The sequence below is a fragment of the Mytilus californianus genome, unplaced genomic scaffold (assembly GCF_021869535.1).
Source record: "Mytilus californianus isolate M0D057914Y unplaced genomic scaffold, xbMytCali1.0.p SCAF_4, whole genome shotgun sequence".
Taxonomy (NCBI): Eukaryota; Metazoa; Mollusca; class Bivalvia; order Mytilida; family Mytilidae; genus Mytilus; species Mytilus californianus.
The window spans coordinates 84,176,900-84,198,990 of record NW_026262690.1 but is presented as its reverse complement, the minus strand read 5'-3'; the positions used below and the strand labels follow the sequence as shown (position 1 = coordinate 84,198,990).

The 22,091-nt window shown below is 32.1% G+C and overlaps 2 protein-coding genes across 3 annotated transcripts; one reads left to right on the top strand and one right to left on the bottom strand.

Moving 5' to 3' along the window:
- Positions 1 to 4,152: 4,152 nt before the first annotated feature.
- LOC127738753 (putative leucine-rich repeat-containing protein DDB_G0290503) lies at positions 4,153 to 13,051 on the bottom strand. Of its 2 annotated transcripts, XM_052250109.1 has the most exons (5): positions 12,889 to 13,049; positions 7,035 to 8,415; positions 6,221 to 6,295; positions 5,222 to 5,428; positions 4,153 to 4,686 (listed from the first exon to the last, which is right to left on the bottom strand). In XM_052250109.1, exons 1-5 carry the CDS (start codon positions 12,985 to 12,987, stop codon positions 4,481 to 4,483), a joined length of 1,968 nt encoding a protein of 655 aa, XP_052106069.1. In that variant the 5' UTR covers positions 12,988 to 13,049; the 3' UTR covers positions 4,153 to 4,480. The 2 variants fall into 2 exon arrangements, with proteins under 2 accessions (XP_052106069.1, XP_052106070.1); XM_052250110.1 differs by lacking the exon at positions 5,222 to 5,428 and having other exon boundaries at positions 12,889 to 13,051.
- A 145-nt stretch (positions 13,052 to 13,196) lies between these two features.
- On the top strand, positions 13,197 to 21,453 carry LOC127738746 (interferon-induced protein 44-like). Its single transcript, XM_052250085.1, has 7 exons — positions 13,197 to 13,272; positions 13,484 to 14,021; positions 14,533 to 14,600; positions 15,002 to 15,214; positions 17,757 to 17,897; positions 18,222 to 18,399; positions 20,968 to 21,453. Exons 2-7 carry the CDS (start codon positions 13,484 to 13,486, stop codon positions 21,288 to 21,290), a joined length of 1,461 nt encoding a protein of 486 aa, XP_052106045.1. The 5' UTR covers positions 13,197 to 13,272; the 3' UTR covers positions 21,291 to 21,453.
- Positions 21,454 to 22,091: the final 638 nt, after the last annotated feature.

Below are 22,091 nucleotides of genomic sequence, written 5' to 3'. Positions count from 1 at the left end.
TGGTATTTTTAAATATTCATTTGTAAATGAAACATGCATAATAATTAAATCTGAATAAATCCTTACATCATACAAAAAAAAAATGTTGATAAACAATAATAATTATATTTCTACGTTAATTATTTCCTACCGTTTTAGTAAGGTTTTATAAGTAATTGTTATTTATTTTTTTGTATTGTAATATATCCATAAAACGGAAAGTAAGATAAATTAATTAAATATTTAAATTTTAAACGGTCGTGAATAAAAATACTTGTGTGTTTTCAATTCACAAAGATTTTAAATCCTTGCATCTCACAAAAAAACGTAATAATAATTTACAATAATCATAACAAAATTTAATTAAGTACTATCATAATGTTATTTTTTTGTACTGTTTTAGTATGGATTTATAAGTCTTTGTTTATATTTTGTATAGTAATCTATTCATATAGTGGAATGGTAGAATTTAAAAATAGATTAATTTGATAAATAAAATGTCCGTCCGTAAATACTTGACGTTTGTGTTTATTGTATATATATTAAAAATTTTCGGAAAAAAATTACTAACAGGAACGTAAACTATGTTTATTATAAAATTTCAATTCTATTTTTGTTTGTTTGTTTTAATAGTTTAACCTTATAACATCTACATATTTGACTATGGTACGGTTTTGAAAATTGTATTCACTGTGTTGCCCAACTATCCTACACGTCTTGATTCATTCACATTAAAGATCACATTTCAAACGCACACTATCGGTTTGCAATTCCAATAGTACTAGTTTCACTCGTGAATGCGCATTTTCGTTTTTCTTATCTAAATTTAGGACACGGCTGTAAGAGATTGACATGTGACTTTCATGCACGGTCATCATTACTTACGGTATTCTGACCTCTAGCTGTTTCTCTTTTGTTTCTTTTTTGAGTCACTGTTCTATAATAAACTTTGACCTTTTCGAAAAGCTAAGGATTGTCTACCCAAGGAATAGATTCCTTAACTTTGTAATTTATTTGGCCTTTTAACTTTTTTCGTTTGAGAGTCACTGATGCTTTTTGTAGTCTGGCGTCTGGCGAACATCATTTTAATTCTGGTATCTTTTTATATCTACATACCTTTTTATATAAATTGGTTATTTTGAGGGTATGTACAGGTATTCATAAAATTTCTGAATTAATATATTCTTCGGCAAAACCAGGTTTCCTAGAATATTTGAATTGATTTAAGTAAAATCAGGAAATCCTTAAAATTTGAGATGTTTTATTAGACCAAAAAAAAGTCTCTTTATAAGATGTCCCAATCAGTTGCATACCACAGGTTTCATTGCACATGGAAATTGGACTTTAGATTTATCTATACAATTAACATCTACCATGAGTACAGACAGCTTCAATAACGAGTTGAGAACAGGAAGCAAAATATAAAGATATGATAGATAAAATAAATGCATGCAGAATTCCAGATTATAAAGCAAACTGAGTGCATAAATTTATATTGCAATTGGTTTGTGCAATTTGCATAAGTCATCCAGTTTGTAGAAATTGGGATTTGCAAAAGGGTTATCATCGGGAAAATTATGTACATTCCCAAGTACTAAATAAAATAGTCTAGCTTTAAAATGTATATTCAAATAGTAGATGTAAATATACACTTTCAACTGACTTCTTCTAATCACAGTTATTTCAATTCAAAAGCAAACACAAATTCAGCAACAATATTTTGGTGACCCGGCAGTCAGCGATCTTAGGTTCACGTATTGCTTTTCTTTTTTTTAAAGAAAGCAACTTGTTTTTAGTTTTTACTTTTGATGAATTATAACTATTTGAAAATAAAATGATCTCACTCTGTTGTAAGATAACCCTTTAATGCTGACGTTTAAAAATCCTAATCAATCACTGATTTATCCTTTTTATCACTGAACTTTAATTTTCCCTTAACACACAACTGTATTTTTTTCCTTCTCATTAACCGTTTCACAGCGCTGAAAACTTTGCTAAATGGTACTCAAATGCAGAGATTATTCTTACATTGACCAAGCTCTATTTGAACAATGCCGGTCTTAATATCCTGTATATAATTCCTTTACAACCATTTGAAGACCGCGTTAACTTGTTTTATGTCCAGAATCATATTTTAATACTTGCCACTGGCAATTATTCAACATACAAGAAATTAATCAATAATGTAGTTATAATATTTCCACATGTTGTGTAATACAGAAATGATGGCACCGTAAAAGACATAAATTCTACTGACTTTGAGATCAAATCACTGCAGTCAGCAAAGCTACCATTGAGGCAACTACATTTAACAGTGACAGGATTTTGTACTTCTATGTGGATGTTTTCTTGAATGAAAACTATGGAAGTGTTTTATTAATTTCTTGTTTTTTATATGAATAAAAAGAGACACATGGTATGCGTAAATGAGACATCAACCCAACGACATAAAACCCATGAAGAGTTCGACAATGGTCTTCAACGTTAGATAGAAGCCTATATACATGTAATATGTCAAATTCTAAATCGATCCGATTCTAAAAAGGTGTTTAGTAGCTGTCAAATACATCAAATTCTGCAAAATGTAAAAATAAAAACGAAAAATAGATCAATTTGACATTAATTTTTGTTTAATTTGTATAATGAAAAAAACATTTTATTTTTTTGGAATGAGCAAACTCTTTTTTTTTTTTTACATTTCTCTCATTTTTTACTTTTCCCATCGTTTTATGTACTTTAAGAAATCGATTAAACAAAACATGAACCGTGTATATTAATAGTTATAAAAAATGAGGTTAAGTTTTTTTTTTTACTCGTATTTTTTTTTTAAAGTTGATTGGTTTTAAACGAATTTTTTGTGTGAAAGTTAAAAAAATAACGTATCTTTCTTGTTCATATGAAAAGATAGTAACAGTGCCTATATTGCCCGTTGCAGTTTTTCTTCACTGCATAGTGGGTGTGATCTCCCATGTATGTATATATATACATGTACATGCATATATGCGTCACATGTTTCGGTTAAAAAAACTAAATAAAAATGCATTAAAAGCATGTTGAATTGAACCAAGGCTGGTCATTTCTCGTAAAATACTACTTATTATCCATGTTGGCATGATCGTGCTTTCCAGAAAAGTTCGAAATTGACCCGGAAATTTGCTGCTTAACATCATTATTTTGACTTTACACCTATCTTAAAAGAATTAGGATAGACAATTCTTAATATCTTATGTGCTTTCATGTTTAAATTTCTGCATAGAAAAAAGTGAAATGGTTTTTAGTGCGGTGTGTTTGTTAGAATACTACAACAAATTCAGAATGTTAACTATACAAACGTTACAAAGAATCATAAAAATCGGACTCCATACGCTGTTTATAGTAGACTGATTACTCTGTAGTATATATTAGTTTTCGCTAGATATAATTCAATGGGTTGGTTTGGAGGAAAAGCTATGCGGGTTTATTATCAGGAACAAAGTATTTGCCACATCTGCACTGTGGCATATATATCGTAAGTAACGTCAGAATCCCACAGAGTCCCTACTATATAACTTCCATGATTGTATTCTCTCGTGCATTGTACTATATGTTACCTGCATAAAAAAAAAATCTCACACCTGTGTTTACTGACAACTATATAATTTCTTTATATCATACTTATAGACTTGATGTTGAAAGCTACTACACTAGTTTTGCGCATTTGAAACAATCATATTCATCATTTCAGGAGTTTCAATTAATGAGACAAACTTTTTATGTAGGCAGATTGTAAATAAAACAACTGCATAATTATAAAAAAACAATTCTAAACAATTCCTATCTTCGTTTGTCTAGTTATTCCTTATAGTTTACTAACATTTTTTTTTCACTCTGGCGATCTACACCGTCTTCTAAACAGAAACCTCATCTGATTTATACTTGATGGGTTTCAAAATTTTTTTGGATATGGTTTTTTTAATAAATGCAGTACAGAGATTAACAATTTGATCGGTCTTGGGATGATTTTCAGAGTAAAGGTGACGTGAGCAATTGTTAGCCGTTTTAGAATATTAATTGACTCGTAGATGTCTACTTCGTTAATATTGTGTTGTTGGGTTGCTGTACCATTAACATTTACCACATATTTCCATTTATTAATATTTGCTGAAATCAGGTTAATATATAAGAGATTAGAAATACTTTTCGGTCATATTTAATAATATGTTTTCATTAAAATATGACATTATAAATCTATAATCTAAATACAAGTTATATGAATCTAAAATATCAAAGCAAGCACCCAGCATAATTTTTTTAAACATAAGTTCCGGTGATAGATTTTCGTATATAACGATAGCGGATCTAAAAGGTGGAGGGGCTCACCAAAAACCTTTGCCAAAGAAAAGAAAAATGTACTACAGAACACTTTTTTGCTATTAGGGGAACCCAACCATATTGAGTTATTGGATCCACCTCTGTATAACCAGCCATTAAAAAAAAACTCAAAATATCACGGTTTGAAGCTTTAGTCCGACGTGAATTTGTTGATAAATGCAGAAAGATGTTTGATAGCATTATCAGTTGTATCGTTCGAAATTATTCCTTTAGCTGATAAAAAACTTATGTCCACTATAATGCCCAACTTTTTAAAGTCTGGTTCCGTCAGAATCTTTTCGCTTGGTTTCTTGATTTCTTTTGAATGTAGAACTACCAAAGCAACGTCAGAAGCAGCTGTAAAAATGGTATACATTTTGTAAGCTAAATATATTCAAAACAGTTCAATACAAAACTAAATAATTAACTGATTATTAAATCAAATCGTTGTATAAAAAGCGAAAATGATTGATATCAATTTCAGACGGGAAAAAGTCCATCAAATGTAGAGACTGTTATGTGTTATCATGCATATTTCATCCCTATAAATTTAATGAACCAAATGTCATACGGGTCACAGGGAATGTTTCTTACTATTCGTTGATTATCTTCAGTTTTAAAATGGTTCAGAGAAAAAAAATAAAATAATGTTTTTTTTGTGTAGTTGTTTCTATGATTTTTACTCCTCCTGAATATTTATGTAATTGTTGCCACTGGATGTTAAACAGACATTTACCTTTTTCTTCGTCGTAATTGTTTTGTTCAATTTGGATCTTGTACATCTAGTTCATGATTCTTCTTAATATTCGATAAAAACTTAGTAAAATAATAGTGTTTTGTGCAATGTTAACATGACTTTTAGAAAAAAAATCTCGAATCGAACTATTCAAACCTTCAACTCCATTTAGAGCTCCGTTAGCATCATCAGTCAGTCTAGAGAGGTTATATAACACAACTAATAAAGGAACATTCTTGCTTCTTTTAGATTCCTGTATGATTTCTAGTTCAGCATCAGGGGATTCAGTTTGAAGAAGGGACACGATACCACCGACAGCTTGATCTGATTGGGGTTGCTTTAGAACGCTATGGAAGCTTAGCTCTGATAAAAGACAAGGATATTACTGAATTGTAACAGATCGTGATGTTATAGTGATTATATCTCACTTTATGTGATTTTCAAGCTTTTTTTTTCTCTAATTGGGTTTTTATACAGGACAGTCATTGACTAAGATACTAATCCAAATGAAGTATTGTTGAAACTGGATTTATGTAAAAATCGGAACACTAATTTGATTGAAGCCATTGTAAATCAGTTCGTGTCAAAGGAAACTCCGAAACAGCGGTGACGTTGCTTTGGTAAACTTTTGATAAGTCAGCTAAGTGTAGCAGAGACGACGTAAGAGATTATCAAGAAAAAAACTTTTCATTTTTCTGGTGAACTCTACAATAATGATTAAACATGAGTGAATATGACGGGTGCCGTTTGTGGAACAGAGACTATTTTTCTCCCGATTTGTTTTGGTGGGCATGTTTCTAAACTTTATGGTCGATCCTCTCCAGATAGCTTTGTTGCAAGTGATGCAAGGTTCTCTATTTATGCGGAGTAGAACACTTATATATTTTCTCATTTCTACTTAAACCGTTCTTTCACGATTTTTTTTTCTAATTTACTGAGTTTTCTTAACTATGATTCAGTTTAGAACACTAAATAATACATGTTTACCCAATTGCTAATTTGACAAGGACCGTAAGATAATTTACCAGTGCATGTTGAATCAAACTACGTTCAATTGGATACGTTTTGTTTTATCAATTTATGATGAACTTATTCAAAAACTGAAAATCCATGCATGGTATCACAAGAAAAAAATATATGATCATACGAACTTACGTTTTTTTACCTTGGATTTTAGGGCGAGTGTTTCCTTGTCTTTTTTCAAAAACTCATACTTTTCCAACAAGGAACCTGAAATTGTGATAACAAAATGATAATGTTCAGATGTGAATATAAACACCATTTTTTTTATATGATTACTGATATATTTTTCAACTATCTACGTATAAGACTAGTTGCTCAAAGATGCCAAAAATTTGGATATAATACACATTCAATAAATTCAATTGTGAACAATGAAATATGTATAGAATTAAATCGACAATCTTCTTTCTCCTTGAAAGTTTTAATGGACGCCATCATAATGTGCACCGTTATGGATATGGAATATGTGTGCAACAGATGATCCCGTATAAGTTTATTTCGACGAGGCCACTGTTCCGTACTCCTTTCCTTGTATATAACATTACCGAATGCGACTTTATGAGCGTTTTATGTACCTTGTTGCCATGCGTACAACTACGTCAGTCACTATTAGAGTAAGAAATGGTAACCCTTCCGGAGTATCTGAGTTTACTAAGACACAATTTTAAGTCGAGATTGAGTAACTCATTCTTTAGTTTTCTGTGCAATACATTGTTGATTGATACAATATAAGATGTGGGTTGATTGCCAATGTGACATATTCTTCATTTTTAAACACTATAGGATTGTCAGTTTTCCTACCGAAAGTTGGTGGACACTGGACACTCCGGCTTTCTCCGCCAATAAAAACTGACCATCATGAAAACCCAAAAATGCTGAGAGTGCCGTAAAACACCAACCAATCATTTTAATCGATCAAATATCATGCCTAGATATTACACCTTACCGTAATCATTTGACAGTTCTTGCAACTTGACATTTTCTTGTGTTGCAATGGTCTCATTGATTTCTAAATCAGTTTCTAATTTATTATTTGTGAGTTTAAGATCTGATATTTGCTCTTTTAATTGTGAAACTTTGTTCTCCAAATCTTTAGTTTTTACTTTTTCATTTCGAAAATTTACTGCCTCCAATGAAAGTTCATTTTTTAACTGTTTAGATTCTTTGTCCATTTGTTGTTTATTTAAAGTTAGTTCTGATTCCTTGTTTTGTATTTGATTCCTCAATTCTTCAAGATCTGCTTTCTTTTGTTCTATTGTCTGACCCCTTATTTTATACTGTTCGTCCAAAAGAGAAAATTTCTTTTCCAAATCTTTCACCGTTGCGTCCCTTTCTGTCATACGTTTTTCAAGAGCGAATACAGTCTTTTCTGCACTACTATTTTTATTACGGAGTTCATTGTTGCAATCGTCGAGTTTTGCATTGACTTGTTTCATTTCCTGTAATTGCTTTTCATTTACATCAAGCTTTCCTTTCAGCGCAATGATAAGTAAATTTAATTCTTTTTTCTTTTGATCTTTAGATGAAGTCTCAGTAATTTTATCGTTAATGAGTTTTTTGTTCTGTTCTATTTCGTTACTGAGTTCTTGGATTCGTGTTTCTTGTTCTTGTATCTTATTGATTTTTTCACTCATTTCATTTTTAAACATGTTGATCGTTTCCTCGTCCTTTTTAGACTTTTCATGAAATTCTTCAATATCATGTGCCATTTTATTTGTATCCGTCTCAGACTTTCTCAATTGACCCTGTAAGGTTTTTGTTTTATTCTCCAAGTCTTCGATTCGTTTTTTTGTATGTTCTTTGGTTAGGATATGTTCCTGCTTCTCTAGATTCAACTGACTGCCTAATTTTCTAATTTCCTCAGTGCGGATATCATTATCATTCAGAAGCTGTTCATACTCGGATTGCGAAACTTGACTATTTTGTTCATCTGTGCCGGATGGAACATACTTGTCGCTTTTTGTTTGTGGAAGCAATACTTTACAGGCAACATTTGTAAGTATGTTGCCTCCAGTCTGGGTTACTTCGTTCTTAACCCGCTCTCTCAAAGTTGTGATTTCATCCTCCAGTTCTCTATTTCTACTACTCAATGATTCATTTAAAATTGATAATGATAAATCCTTGTCTGTTTCGGTTTGAGTATCTGCTTCACAAAATACAATCATTCTATCTTTCGAACCTTGATGACTGTAAGTTTTTGTATCAATTCTTTGAAGCTGTCTGGTAAGAAATTCTTTTTCACTCTTTAATGTATTGATATGATTGTCCATATGGCGGAAAATATCCATCATGCCATTAACCGCCTGTTTCCCAGACTTGTTTAACAGCTAAAAATATCAATATAAAATCAAATTTAGCAAACAATGAATTATTTTCCTACTATAATTCATTATTCAACTCAGGTCTACTTTCCTCTAATTTTACTAAAGTTAAACTTGCACGATTTAGCCTTTCTTTTTAATTCGTTAATACAGCTCACATATAGTACAGGGTTTGTTTTGTAACACATCTTTCTTTTTAATGTTCGAAGAAAATGTCCTTCGAAATGCATTGTTTTGCATTTTAGGAGATAACATGTAAAATGGAAAAATACGACATCATCAATACGTTGCTTATTTTAAAATCTCTTCAATCGTTGAATTAACGAATCGATCAATGAAATTGAATACTAGTAAATTAAAACCAAGAAATCAAAGTTATCACACCCAACTCCCATATATCCACAACAAAATTACTCTCAATGGACTCAATTAGTTTCGACAGTCAACTGGAATCAATGGACTCAGTATACGAGACGAGCTGAATATATTAGCGTTTGCTTTTCTCTCACTTTATTTAAGAGTAAGAACACATGAAAAATTCTGCATGCATCATTGAGGTACTGGTTTAACTGATAACTATTTGACATGTTGACGTAATTACAAGTAAGACATCTAAGTCGACATGTGAGATGTTAAATAATTACTAGTATCTAACAAATAATGCTATTACATGTATTTTATGCAGAATAACATCACCTTAGATTTAATTAGGTTACTAGTACTAGCTTAAGTTATATAAGAAAGCTGTCGTTTCAATTGTTGTTTTACTTTAAGATCACCACTGAACCACTTGACCCAAAAAATCCTTAAAGGCTGTATAATTATGATGCCCCAGTTGTCAAACGAACATGCGTATACGCTCATTGCTATTGTAAAAGGAGTTTTTATTAATGCGGAAGTAATTTTAACCAAATTTGGAAGAAATGTCATATTGCTACGTCTTAATAGATATGTATAATGACGACCGGTTACCAAACGTTATAACTTAAAAGTTTGATAATATTCGAAAAAGCTAAAACAATAGAATAGTACTGTTGTATGCAATTTCTTTATTCAATGACCTCCTTGCTTAAATTAACCAAGCAGGTTGTACTGCAACAACCTCTTTGAATTAACGAATTGAATAAAAACCTCAAACTTAATGCTGTTAATGTTTACGGCATTGAGTAATTTAAAGCTTTAATCATATGTTTCAATTCTATTGACAAACACTATAATTTAGCATTCAAATAATACATACTGCATAAAATTAGATATGATTGTTCATCGACTGTAATTAATATTCAAAGACTTTTTGGATCATTCTGTATTTTCTTGCGTGTCAATCATGCTTGTTTTTAATAATTAAATCAAACATGCTTTTTGTAATTAAAATCATGCACATTTTTAATGATTTTATTAACGTCTCCGAGGAGACGTTATTAAGAGTGAACGATGGACAGTCTGCGGGCTGAATGCTTCTTACTATCTGATTGGAAGATATTGCTGACTCTATCCAGGAACATATATACTGTTCCCAGCTCTATCATAGCTAACTTGTGTTGATTGGTTGGGACAATTCGAAACCTAGTAAATGTCTTTTGATCCCGTAAAGTGTCGGAATTGAACTCTCTATTTTAGCAATTAGATTTTGCCTGGTTACCAATCATGCAAATCGGTACACAGGTAACACTTATCTATAAATAGCCGAAACTCCTGAAATATTGTAAACACAACGTTCTATCCAGTCGCTCACTGTTACGTACATCTTGTACACGAAAGTATACTTATAAAAACATCGTGATTTTTTCTTAGCCTAGATTATAAATATTTATACTTAGTAAGATAATCCAAAAGCAATAATAAAAAAATGACTAAAAGGGAGATATGTTCGATTAAATATTAATTTAAACGGGAATTTTTATCTCGGAAAGGGGGTTGCGACCTTTTTATGGTAAAAGCACATATATGTCTCAGTCTGGTAAAAGGAAAATATCCTAGCGATCAAATATTTTTTTTACAATTAGTATGTCTACACATAGCTATGATGCATGGTTACGCTATTTCATCATAGGGGATACATTGCTTGACAAATATATAAAGCATTTACGATAGTGATTTTAATTGCATTTGAAAAAAAAGTATCGACATCTGATTAGTTTCAGATTCAATCTTCAACCTTGACTTAGCTTACATATCACCTAAATTTCTTGACCTCATCAAATATCATGAAGCTTAAAATAGGCCTATTCTAGTGGCTCATCCCTACCTCTCACTACAAATGATAATTAAGTATGATAAGTGCCCCCCCCCCCCCCCCCCCCCCCGATCTTTAGGGTAGGGTTTGGGCTGGGTTGAACGTTTTCTAACTCTCCTTATGAAAATAGCAGACGATGAAGAAGAACAGAAGACTAAAAAAATCGAAAGGGAAATATATATAAAAGAAGAATATAAAACTACTCTCAGACGATGAAAGCAATTATACATGTATGCTATCATATTTCAGCAATGCTTAATTTCTATGAATGATTTTAAAGGAGATATGAAGTATACGTAATTAGTTTAGACAGCAACCAAATTAAACAACAAACAAAACAATTTACTTCTAAAATTCAACCAACGGTCTTCTACAATGGACATGTCATTACAATATTTTAAGTTTTTAATCCTTCAAAGTCTAGCTATGATATATAGAATAGTATTGAATACATGTAAAACAAATATCTAAATAGCAAACAATGAATATTACTTAAAACAATGAAGAGGGTCAAGAACAAACTTCTAGTAGTCTTTATAGGTATTTATTTTCATGTGTATTTAATACTTCTGTCTGTTTTGTCATGATCGTATATTTTTGTAATCTATAAATTAGTATATATATTAATTATACATGTACCTATATGTTGTAAAACATTTGGTTAATAAAGAATTGAATAGTTGTTTTGAGGTTTATTGACCATTTATACTATATATATATGCTATATGAGAGAAAGAGAAATAAAAGAAAATTATGAATTTCAAATACGAAAATACTGTAGGCATTTTAAAAGAACGGTCTCTCACAAAAGATTATGTCAATCCAGTATGTAAAGCTTTGAAGGATTAGTACGATAAGGACCTTATTTGACACCCAACATTGAACGGTATACTGCTTCATAACGTGTTTGGTAAAATTTGCTGATTTATATGCAAGGCTATTCTGAATGAATTATTCAGAATTAATCTACAAAGCGAGACACTTTCCACTTTCATCAGCTAAGAGACGGCTAGCTTTTCTAAAAAAGCTATTACTTGTTATGCACGTTTATTGATTTACCATCAATGGGTCCTTGATATCACTTTTGAACGTGTAGGGACAGAAACATAATGTCTTTCTTTCTTTGGTCAGGTTAAAAATGGTAAAACTACAGATTTAAAATTAGCAGCTTGGAATAATTATAACTTCGTCCTCGAATAAGTATGAAAGGTGTATACAAATGATGATACACACGCAAAATATGCAAACTGAAAACTTGCACAGGTAGATTTTGAAAAAAAATTCAGAGTAAATATAAACTATAAGATTATGAAATACGTGGTTAGATATGAGTATCTACCTTTGCATTATTTTTTTTAATTTTTTGGCTGAAGGAGTGAAAATGTTAATATTAATTGGTTATATTTTGCTACTTTGATAGGAATAGATAAAAATGGAGGTCGCATAAGTCATTATTTTGCACTGAAATAAAATAAGCACTTCAAAATCATGTCAAATTTATTAATAAATGAACAGGTTGAAAATATCTCAATACCCGAGTGCAGACAGGGTATTCGGGATGTCACTATGATGTCACAAACAGTCGAAATTGACATATTTGACCTAAATGTCCATTTTCAAATAGTTTTTGTCCAAAATATACTCGAGCCAAGGCCTTACCTAGAAAAGATATTTTTTTAACACATTAGCATCTGTTTAAAATACAACCTATAGTAAAATATCTATTTGGATAAACCATTGGCTCATATGTAGATATTAATGACAAAATTGCAAAATGAGGCTATTTTGGCAGTTTTGCACAAAATGCAAGAAATCCAAAGGCCTGAATACCAAAGATAAACATATTGATGTCATAAGAGAACATCAGAAGAAGGTTGTTCGGGACATTAATATACTTTTTAATTTTCGAATTTAGGCGAAAAAAATTGCCTTACTGAGTCATGCCAACTCTTTAAAAAACCACACTGTAATACATGCGAAGTGTAAGGATGCTAAGTCGAACCAGAGACACCTAAATATACATATTACATATCTCTGATCAAACTCAGTGAGAGGTTGAGTGATCTTGTTAACTAAATAAAACGGTCACGAATCAAGTCAATTTGAACAACAAACAATTTACATATCTCAAAAAAATAAAGCTGTTGATTTATCGAAAATTTTGTCTCAGCCTGATCAAAAGATTGCACCCATCATCACTTATCGATCAAATTATAAAATCTAAAACATATTTTTATACTTGCCTCAAGGCTATTTACTGCCTTGTCAAAACGAGCTTCAGTAGTGGTCACCATTTTGTTGTTAGACTGTCCCATGGTCCTAGAGCGATGAAAAAACGACATTTACGTCGATCGATTTCTACTTAAACTTAAACTGACTTTCGTTTTGATTAACAATTTTTTAAAAATTTCAATCTGGATTCCCATTACTAAAAATAGATTAAATACCTGGAAGTGTTTGTTCACTATGACCCACGATATATGATCATATATTAAAGTCGGAGGATTTTCTGAGAATTAATTTATCTGAAAATCCAGATCTATAAATAGAAAAAGAAAGTAGATTGAAAATTTCTATAAAGTCTTCATTTATAACTCTAAAGATTAAGACTGGCAAAGGACGTGCAAGTATATATATGATATACATTTTCTTATAATTAACTTAGTATACTGTTATTTTTTTGTTTAAAGTATGGATAACCATTTTTATCAGATTTATATACGAACATCTGTTATGGAAAATGATAACCATAACCTACTTATTTACAAAAAAGAAAGAAAATCAAAAAATATTTTGTCACGGTCTTTATTAGCTTTTTACGTTTTTTACCTTTTACAGATGGCGTCATTTAAGCAGTTGTGTGAACAAGATAAAGAAAAAATTAACAAATGGATAGGAGGAGGAAAGAAGAGATATACACTTCTGTATTCTGCTGCAAATAATGGATGTGATCCCACTACATTTCACACAAACTGCGACAACAAAGGACCAACGGTCACTCTTGTGTACAATGTCAATGGGAACGTATACGGAGGTTATGCCCGTGTCAGCTGGATGTCAGGATCTGGAGAATCCGTGTATGATAGTGATGCATTTTTGTTCTTTTTGAAAGGGGAATCGGGACAGAAGCCTTGTAAATTCATGATAAAAGCACCAGAATATGCCCTGACAATGAATAAAGACTGTGGACCTACTTTTGGGAAAGGACCAGATTTGCTTACTTTTCAAAATGCTATAACCAAGGTAACGGATTCCCTTCCCTTACCCTTAAACAGTGTGATGTCACCTGGAACGTATCAAATTAGCGCAGATACAGTTACAGAAATTACGGGCGGAAAATTTGATGCCGAAGATGTAGTTGTGTATGCTGTAGAAGGTTCGTATAAAAATAACACACTTTCCTATTTTCAAATAGATCAATTCTTCTCAGTTTGGTTATATTTGGTATTCATCATAAAGATGTTACATTTGTATGACCCCCACCACTCCCCATATACTTTCGAATTAGAAGTTCACGTTTAAATTCAATTTAGAAGTAAAACTTAACAGAAACTTCAATCTTAAAAGTTACAGTTTTTAAACACCATTTTTTTTGTGAGGTTCTTGTAGCTCAGTCTTTTGTTTAAAATCGTAGAATGTTGTTTGCCTTTTCGTCGGTTTTCGTTTTTGTCATGGTTGTGTCGGTTTCACTTAAAATTAGGAATTTTGATTGTCCTTTGGATATCTCACCACCCTCTTTTTTTATATACCAAACGGCCTGGTAAGTTTAAAAAAAATACGCCGTCGATGTCTTCCTCCATGTTTTTGTCGGAGTTTTATCTTTCGTTTTGTTTAGTTGTTGAGTCGAGGTTTCTTTGATGTACACTCAACATCTCTTTTGATTATAGATGTTGCACAGGAAATATACTTACCAACTCCATGGAGAGAAATGGACTTACCTACATGGAATTCAGAGGTAAAGTGTTTATTTTAAAAGCTCATTCATCATTGAAGTAAAAATTGGGTAGACGAAAATAAAATAAGTGTTATTCCATCGCCTAGAAATTTAAACACGTATTTTAGAGAAAACACATATATGAAAATTAGGAGATGTGGTATGATTGCCAATGAGACAACTATCCACTAAAGTTCAAATGAAGTGGATATCAGCAATTTTAGGCAGCCCTACGGCCTTCAACAATGAGAAAAACCCATACCGTATAGTCGGCTATAAAAGGCCCTGACATGAAACATATGAAACAATTCAATTGAGAAAACATGTTCTTTTCTATGTAAATCAGAAATCTAAACATTAAATCATTAGTGTAAAAGAATTTTTCATTCGATAATATTGTATATCGCTTCGCGTTTTTACAGCTGCTGAATTTATTAAAAAAAGAAATAGAAGAATACTGGCCACTTCGAGAGATGGGCGTTTCTGAAGATGTCATTCCATATATCAATATACTGTTACTTGGTCCAGTAGGGGCTGGAAAATCAAGCTTCTTTAACACATTGAATTCACTCTTCCGGGAGAGACTGTCAATTCAGGCCAGAGCAGGAAGTTCTGATACGAGTCTAACAAAATCAGTAAGTATTGATAATCTGGACAAGGATCTTATGATAAGGTAGCAAAGCAAAATGAAACGGAAAATGATTTTTATGGATTCTGATTTTAACTCTTTGGTATAAAATCAAGCTTTTAAATTTTTTTGGCCTCATCCCTATGGATTGTACTAACCCTCTATGAATCCGTAGTGGGTCAGTAGTGAACCGTATAACAATTTTATCGCACTTTTTCTGTCAAGTTTTGTATACAGTGGAATCCCCTGTGTCCGCGCGGCAGGTGATTTCGCGCATTACCTGATTTCGTCATATCCGCAATGTAAAACAAATAGAATCGTTCTTGTAATTGTTTTAGTCTTCCGAAGGGACATAACAGATTAAAATTGATAAGTTCAAGCACAAATTTAGAAAGGCAATCCCATGATAAACCATATTTAGCCATTTTCCATAAAACAAAATTACATCAACAGATAAAATTGGTTTCATTTTAAGTAAAATTTTATCAAAATGAAATAAATTTTTGCTCCATATCCTTGGCAGTCTGTTTTGTTCAAACTGAACTATACTACGTAGTATAAAATCTTTACTTTATTCAAAATTAGCTATCTTTAGAAGGAATGTGCGAAATCACCAGACATTTGAAGAACTGTCAAAACATGGGCTTTCCCAAACTCCGAAACAGTGGTGACATAATGCTACGCTTCTTTACAGAGAAAGGGAAGTATAACCCGAATGATAACGCTGTATGGAGTTTGGGGTTTTCCCTAATTTTGGACAGACATTACACAAAATATAAAGGGTAAAACCATACATGAAGAAGATTTCATGAAATCAAAGTATGTTATCGGCAATTTGTACATTTTCCCTTTGATCTTACTGTCTAATATTTTCAACATCATGGACAGGACTTGATACTCGAAAATATTAGGAAATGACGTCATTTATCAGTGCAGCAACGTTACATGCTCAAGTCCATCCGCGTGAATTTATCAATGAAATGCACGCGACTTCATTCATACAACCTAACAACTATCCCAACGTTTTGTACGCGTAAAAGTAGTTTTACTTACTATTTCATTTTACTTCATATTCTCAACCAAAAAACAAACAGTTAAGACAAATTGCCGATAAAAAAGAATAATGACATTTTTTGATACTGACTTCATCGGCTCGAATATCAACTCGCCCTTGCGGGCTCGCTTGCTATTCTTGCTGATAAAGTCAGCATAAAAAAAATGCCATTATTCTGTATTGATGAATTTGTTCACACAATATAATCCGATTATTGTTTTTTAATGAGTTTACCATAGTGAAAGTCTTAGGTGCGCGGATACACCGGACTGCACCGTAAAGTAAACAATGAAATATAATAACGTTAATAGATGACGTCACCATTAATAGTAGACGTGACGTCATGAACCCCATATGAAGTCTACTGACCCCATATGGATTCATAGGGGGTCACCACGTGACGGCGTTAAACCATTCATAACGTCACTAATTTAGCCGAGGTGCGATAATGTTTCTTAATTGGTGCGATTCCCTCAGTTTTTCGTTTGGTACCTTGATTTGTCTCTTCAAATCGATTTACAAGATTTGAACATCAGTGAACTACTGTGACAGTCGCCTTTATCCAACAAATCGGTAATTAGTCTCCTACCGACGAAGTCGAAGGGGAGTTTAGGTTTGCACTCCGTCCATCTGTCCGTCTGTCCATCCGTCAGTCCGGCAAATCAGCTTTCCACACTTTTTTTCTTCGTTCTTGAAGATATTGATTTGATATTTGGTAAATAGTTTTATCATGACAAGTTATAGATCAAGTTCGAATTTTGTTCCGGTCTGATGATTGAGTCCAGAGTTATGGACCATAAATCTGGACCATATCCAATGTTAGAGTACAGTATGTTAAACCATATTTCTGTTCAAAGGGAGATAACTCATTTTTTAAAAGAAATACTTTGTTAAATTATTTGAAGAATTTTTTGGCAGGTTTGTTTGTTATTTAGTATAAACTAATTTTCTGAATACTATAGATATAAAAAAAAATTATGAAGAGAAATCCTTTAATTAGATAATAATCTATTTTTATTAATGTATATATTTCAATACATTACATTGTGTAGATAAAAGTTGTTGACATTTTATAGATAAGTTACAAATCTATATTAGTTTGTGACAAATGAAAGAAAAAATATTTGGACTTATTAATTATATTTGATCATAATTTGAAAATAGATATACACTGTATTACATCATATCTAATTTTAGAAAACTATTAATCATATCTAATGTTTTTTTCACTCATATAATCAGTTTTCCACACTGTTTTTAGTCATGCTTGAAGATATTGACATGATATTTACTTTTTGTTTACACCATGACAAGTTATAGAACAAGTTAGCATTGTGTTCCAGTAAAATGATAGTTTACCCGGTAGGGCACTATGTATTGCCATGCAATACTCTCAGAATGCTTGTTTGAATTGCCTTTTACATTTGAAAATCTTCTAAACAATCTAAAAAATTTCTAGAAATGAAAAAAAAAACTTACTTACTTTGTATTTCAGTTTAATGTCTATTCCATTATCTCAAATCGACGACCTTTGCGGTTCCGGATTTGTGATTGCCGCGGTTTTGAAGATGCGCATGGAGTCGACCTGTTTGATATAGAAGCCATTTTAGATGGAAACATAAAGAACAAATACACGGTAATTTTTTAGGTTGAAGTTTCTGTTAAGTCTAATAAATAAAGACATTAATTGAACATAATTGTGTAATTTATATCATGGGTGTAAAGACATTTTCTCGCTGATTATTAGCAAAAATAAGAATCAATTAGACCGAATGTGAACGAGTTTTCAACGCTTTACGGCAAATGAATTCAGATCAACAAAATAAGACAGAAAAAAAAATAAAATTAAAAGAAATATCCCAAGAAAAATTCTTTGATGAACTGATCGACTAAACTAAGAAGTTTAATGCTTGTATGGAAATGTGATATTGTCAAACGCATACATAGATCAGAATTATAGTTTGTAGATAAATCACACATAACGAAGGAAAGTCCATTCTACAGACGAGACCCTAAAATGCACGACAGAGTACACTGCGTTGCCATCGTTGTCGACGCAAATAACGACCCGGATTATCCGATGACTGAGCATGTTCAGGAACAGATTAAGAGAACACAAGAACTTATGAATCAAAAAGGTATGTACAATATTTAACGATTCCATGTGATGTAAAAGACAATTTATTTTTATACAACCGCAAAATTTTTGCGACCGTATAATGGTATGGCGATGTCGTCGTCGTCGTCCGAAGACATTTGGTTTCAAGACAATTACTTGAGTATAAGTGTATGGATCTTTATGAAATTGTACCACAAGGTTCCATACTACATAAGGAAGGTTGGGATTGATTTTAAGGGTTAATGTCGTAACTGTTTATGAATGAGGGGCCAAAAAGGGGTCAAAACAAGCTTTTTTCTTGTTTCAGGACAATAACTTGTGTATCAGTGTATGGATCTCTATGGAATTGTACCACAATATTCCATACCTAAAAAGGAAGGTTTTGATTGTGGGGGTTATGGTCCAAACCGTTTAGGAATAAGGGGTCACCAAACAAGGTTTTACTGGATTCCGGACAATAACTTGAGTATAAGTCTATGGATATCTATGAAATTGTACCATAAGGTTTCATACCAAAAATGAAGGTTAGGATTATTTTGGGGGTCATGACCTTAACCGTTAAGAAATTAGGAGCCAAAAACAATACTTTTCTAATACTTTGTATAAATTACTTATTTCTATTGGGTTAAATTCAAAGTCTTGAGTTCTTGGGGTTCTTTGATATGCTGAATCTAATCGTTCATATGGATTTTTGATTTTGTGCCCCGTTTTTAAATTGGCCCACATTGAGGTCCAAAATAAAAAAAAAAATGAATTCGTGGGGTCCTTTGATATGCCGAATCTAACTGTGTATTTAGATTTTTGATTTTGGGTCAGGTTTTCAAATTATTCAACAGGGTCCAAAACTAAACTTAGTTTAATTTTAACAAACATTGAATTCTTGTGGTTATGCTGAATCTAAGCATGAAATTAGATTATTCATTTTTGGCCCAGTTTTCAAGTTGGTCCAAATTGGGGTCCAAAATTGAACTTTGTTTGAATTACACAAAAAATGAATATATGAGGTGCTTTATATGCTGAATCTAACCGTGCATTTGGATTTTGGATTTTGAGCCCCGTTATCAAATTGGTCCACATTGAGGTCCAAAGGGTCCAAAATTAAACTTTGTTTGGGCCCAGTTTTCAAGTTGGTCCAAATCAGGGTCCAAAATTAAACTTTGTTTGATTTCAACAAAAATTGAATATATGAGGGTCTTTGAAATGTGGAATCTGACCATGCATTTAGATTTCGGATTTTGGGCCCCAGTATCAAATTGGTCCACATTGAGGTCTAAAGGTTCCAAACTTTGATTGATTTCATCAATAATTAATTCTTGGGGTTGTTTGATATGCTGAATCTAACCATGTACTTAGATTTTGGATATTGGACCATGATAGGTAAATGTCCAATTTCAATTTTTTTAGACCACATTCTTTCTGTGTCAGAAACCTATCAAATTTTTAATCACAATCCAAATTCAGAACTGTAATATTGTGTCCATACCTACCCAACTGTCCAGCGTTCAACCTCTGCGGTCGTATCAAGCTGCGCCTGGGAGCATTTTATTAACTTTAAAGTGTCTGATAAAGATGCTAAGCAAGAAAATTTCCAACGAAAATCAGCAGGCAATTTTTAATTTTCTTAAGATTTTTGCCTGGTTTATCACAGTGATTATCATCAGTCCCTTCTCTTGCATAGACACTTCTTGACTTGATCAATCCCCATTTTGAAATTTTCACAGAATTCTGTTTTAAGTTTCTATTATGATTTTTAGCTTTAAAACTACGATAAAAATTCAGCCAAATACTAACAAGCCTGCTCTTGAAAAAAAACCAACAAAACATATAAAAAGTAAAATAACAAAAATACCGAACTCCAAGGAAAATTCAAAACGGAATTAATGTCCCTTATCAAATGGCAAAATCAAAAGCTCAAACACATTAAACGAACGGAAAACAACTGTCATATTCCTGTCTTGGTACAGGCATTTCCTTATGTAGAAAATGGTGGATTAAACCTGGTTTTATAGCTAGCTAAACCTCTCACTTGTATGACAGTTGCATAAAATTCTATTATATTGAGAACAATGTGCGAACAAAACAAAAAGACATAATAGGTGAACATGTCAAAAATAGGGGTACAACAGTCAATGTGTTATAATCTTAATCATTATAAAAACAAACAAATATGTTAGCAATGAAATAAGACCATATAGTAATTGAGTTTCCTAGTACAACTGTTTTCTATTTTAAAAATAGTAAAGGGAGGATTATACTTTTGTTTGGTGACCTTGTACTTAATCTTGGATGCCTTTTCTGTGTAAATACATGTTGTCATACGATTTACATATACATCCCATAGAAACTCTCATTTTTGATAAGTAAACTTTTTGAAAAGAGATCCTTCCTGGTAAAGTTTAGTTGAGGGAAAACAAAGTACGTTACCTTCCGCCCTACAAGTATATGATTGTATTTATAAGTCATCGTTTGTCGTTGGTAATTAGATAAATTCGAAAAATATAGCGAATACATTATAAATTATTATACAGTACCATTATACATCATATTATTAAACTTGAACATGGTTGTACAATCGTATTGTTTTCAGGTGTCCCACAGTTGATTTTAATGAATAAAATTGATGGTCTGTCTGAGTCAGTAAGAGGAGATCTTTCCAGAATTTTTCATAGCCAAGAAGTCAAGGAGCGAGTAGAAAAACTAGCACATTCTTTGAGATTGCCACCGTACACAGTTCTACCAATGAAAAACATTGATACTGAACAACGTATTAACATAAACGTCAACATTTTGGCCTTGTACAATCTGCGTCAGATGTTAAGAGCAGCAGACGACTATCTCCTTAACTACTTGGATGAATTCAGTGGTGATAAATTTGAACCTACTTACGAAAAATCAAGTGATACCATATAAAACAGTTTAATCTGAGCATTGTATAGTAATGAACTTTTTGAACTCTTGAGGATACTACGTGTAGATTGACAATCCTTATTTTTTTTAACACAGCGGATCATCTGCCACTATAAACAATTCATGCATACATTTGAGTTCTCATTAAACACAGCATTATTGTTCACATCTTTTTCGTTGTCTATGGATAATTTTCTCATGGGCAACCATACCACATATCTTTATTTTACATTATGTTCAAAAAGTTAAAACAAATCAAAGAAGACTTTTAATGGAAACAAGAGAAAAAAAAACCTCACAAGAGGCATTATATCTTATGTTTGGTGACTGTGTTGACCGTTGTCTTTCGACTAATGAGTTTTGAATGTCCCCTTAAGCTTGATATCGTCTGCCTCTTTTTAAATGTACTTACCTAGATTACGCAAAGCAGATGAGCAATTTCTAAAACAAAAATCACAAGGACCACAGGCACTTGTTTCCAACAAAAACCAACATTTCCTAACACAAGTACCTAACTTTGAGAAATGATAACACAAGTACCTAACTCGTATTTTTGAGAAATGACACCCGGTCGCCAATTTCCGTTATATTTCAATTCCTCTGTTGTCTATTCCACTGAAACTTGTTATGCCGTAACTCTACATTAAATTATCTACAAATTGGTGTATAACACGCCTATTTCTGTTGTCGGAATCATTCGTAGTAGTCCATCCAAGTAGGTAATTCGAAAATTGTTTCGACTTCTAACAGCCAAATGGCAAGGTTAATCTGATAATTTAATGTAGATTTACGACATAAAAAGTG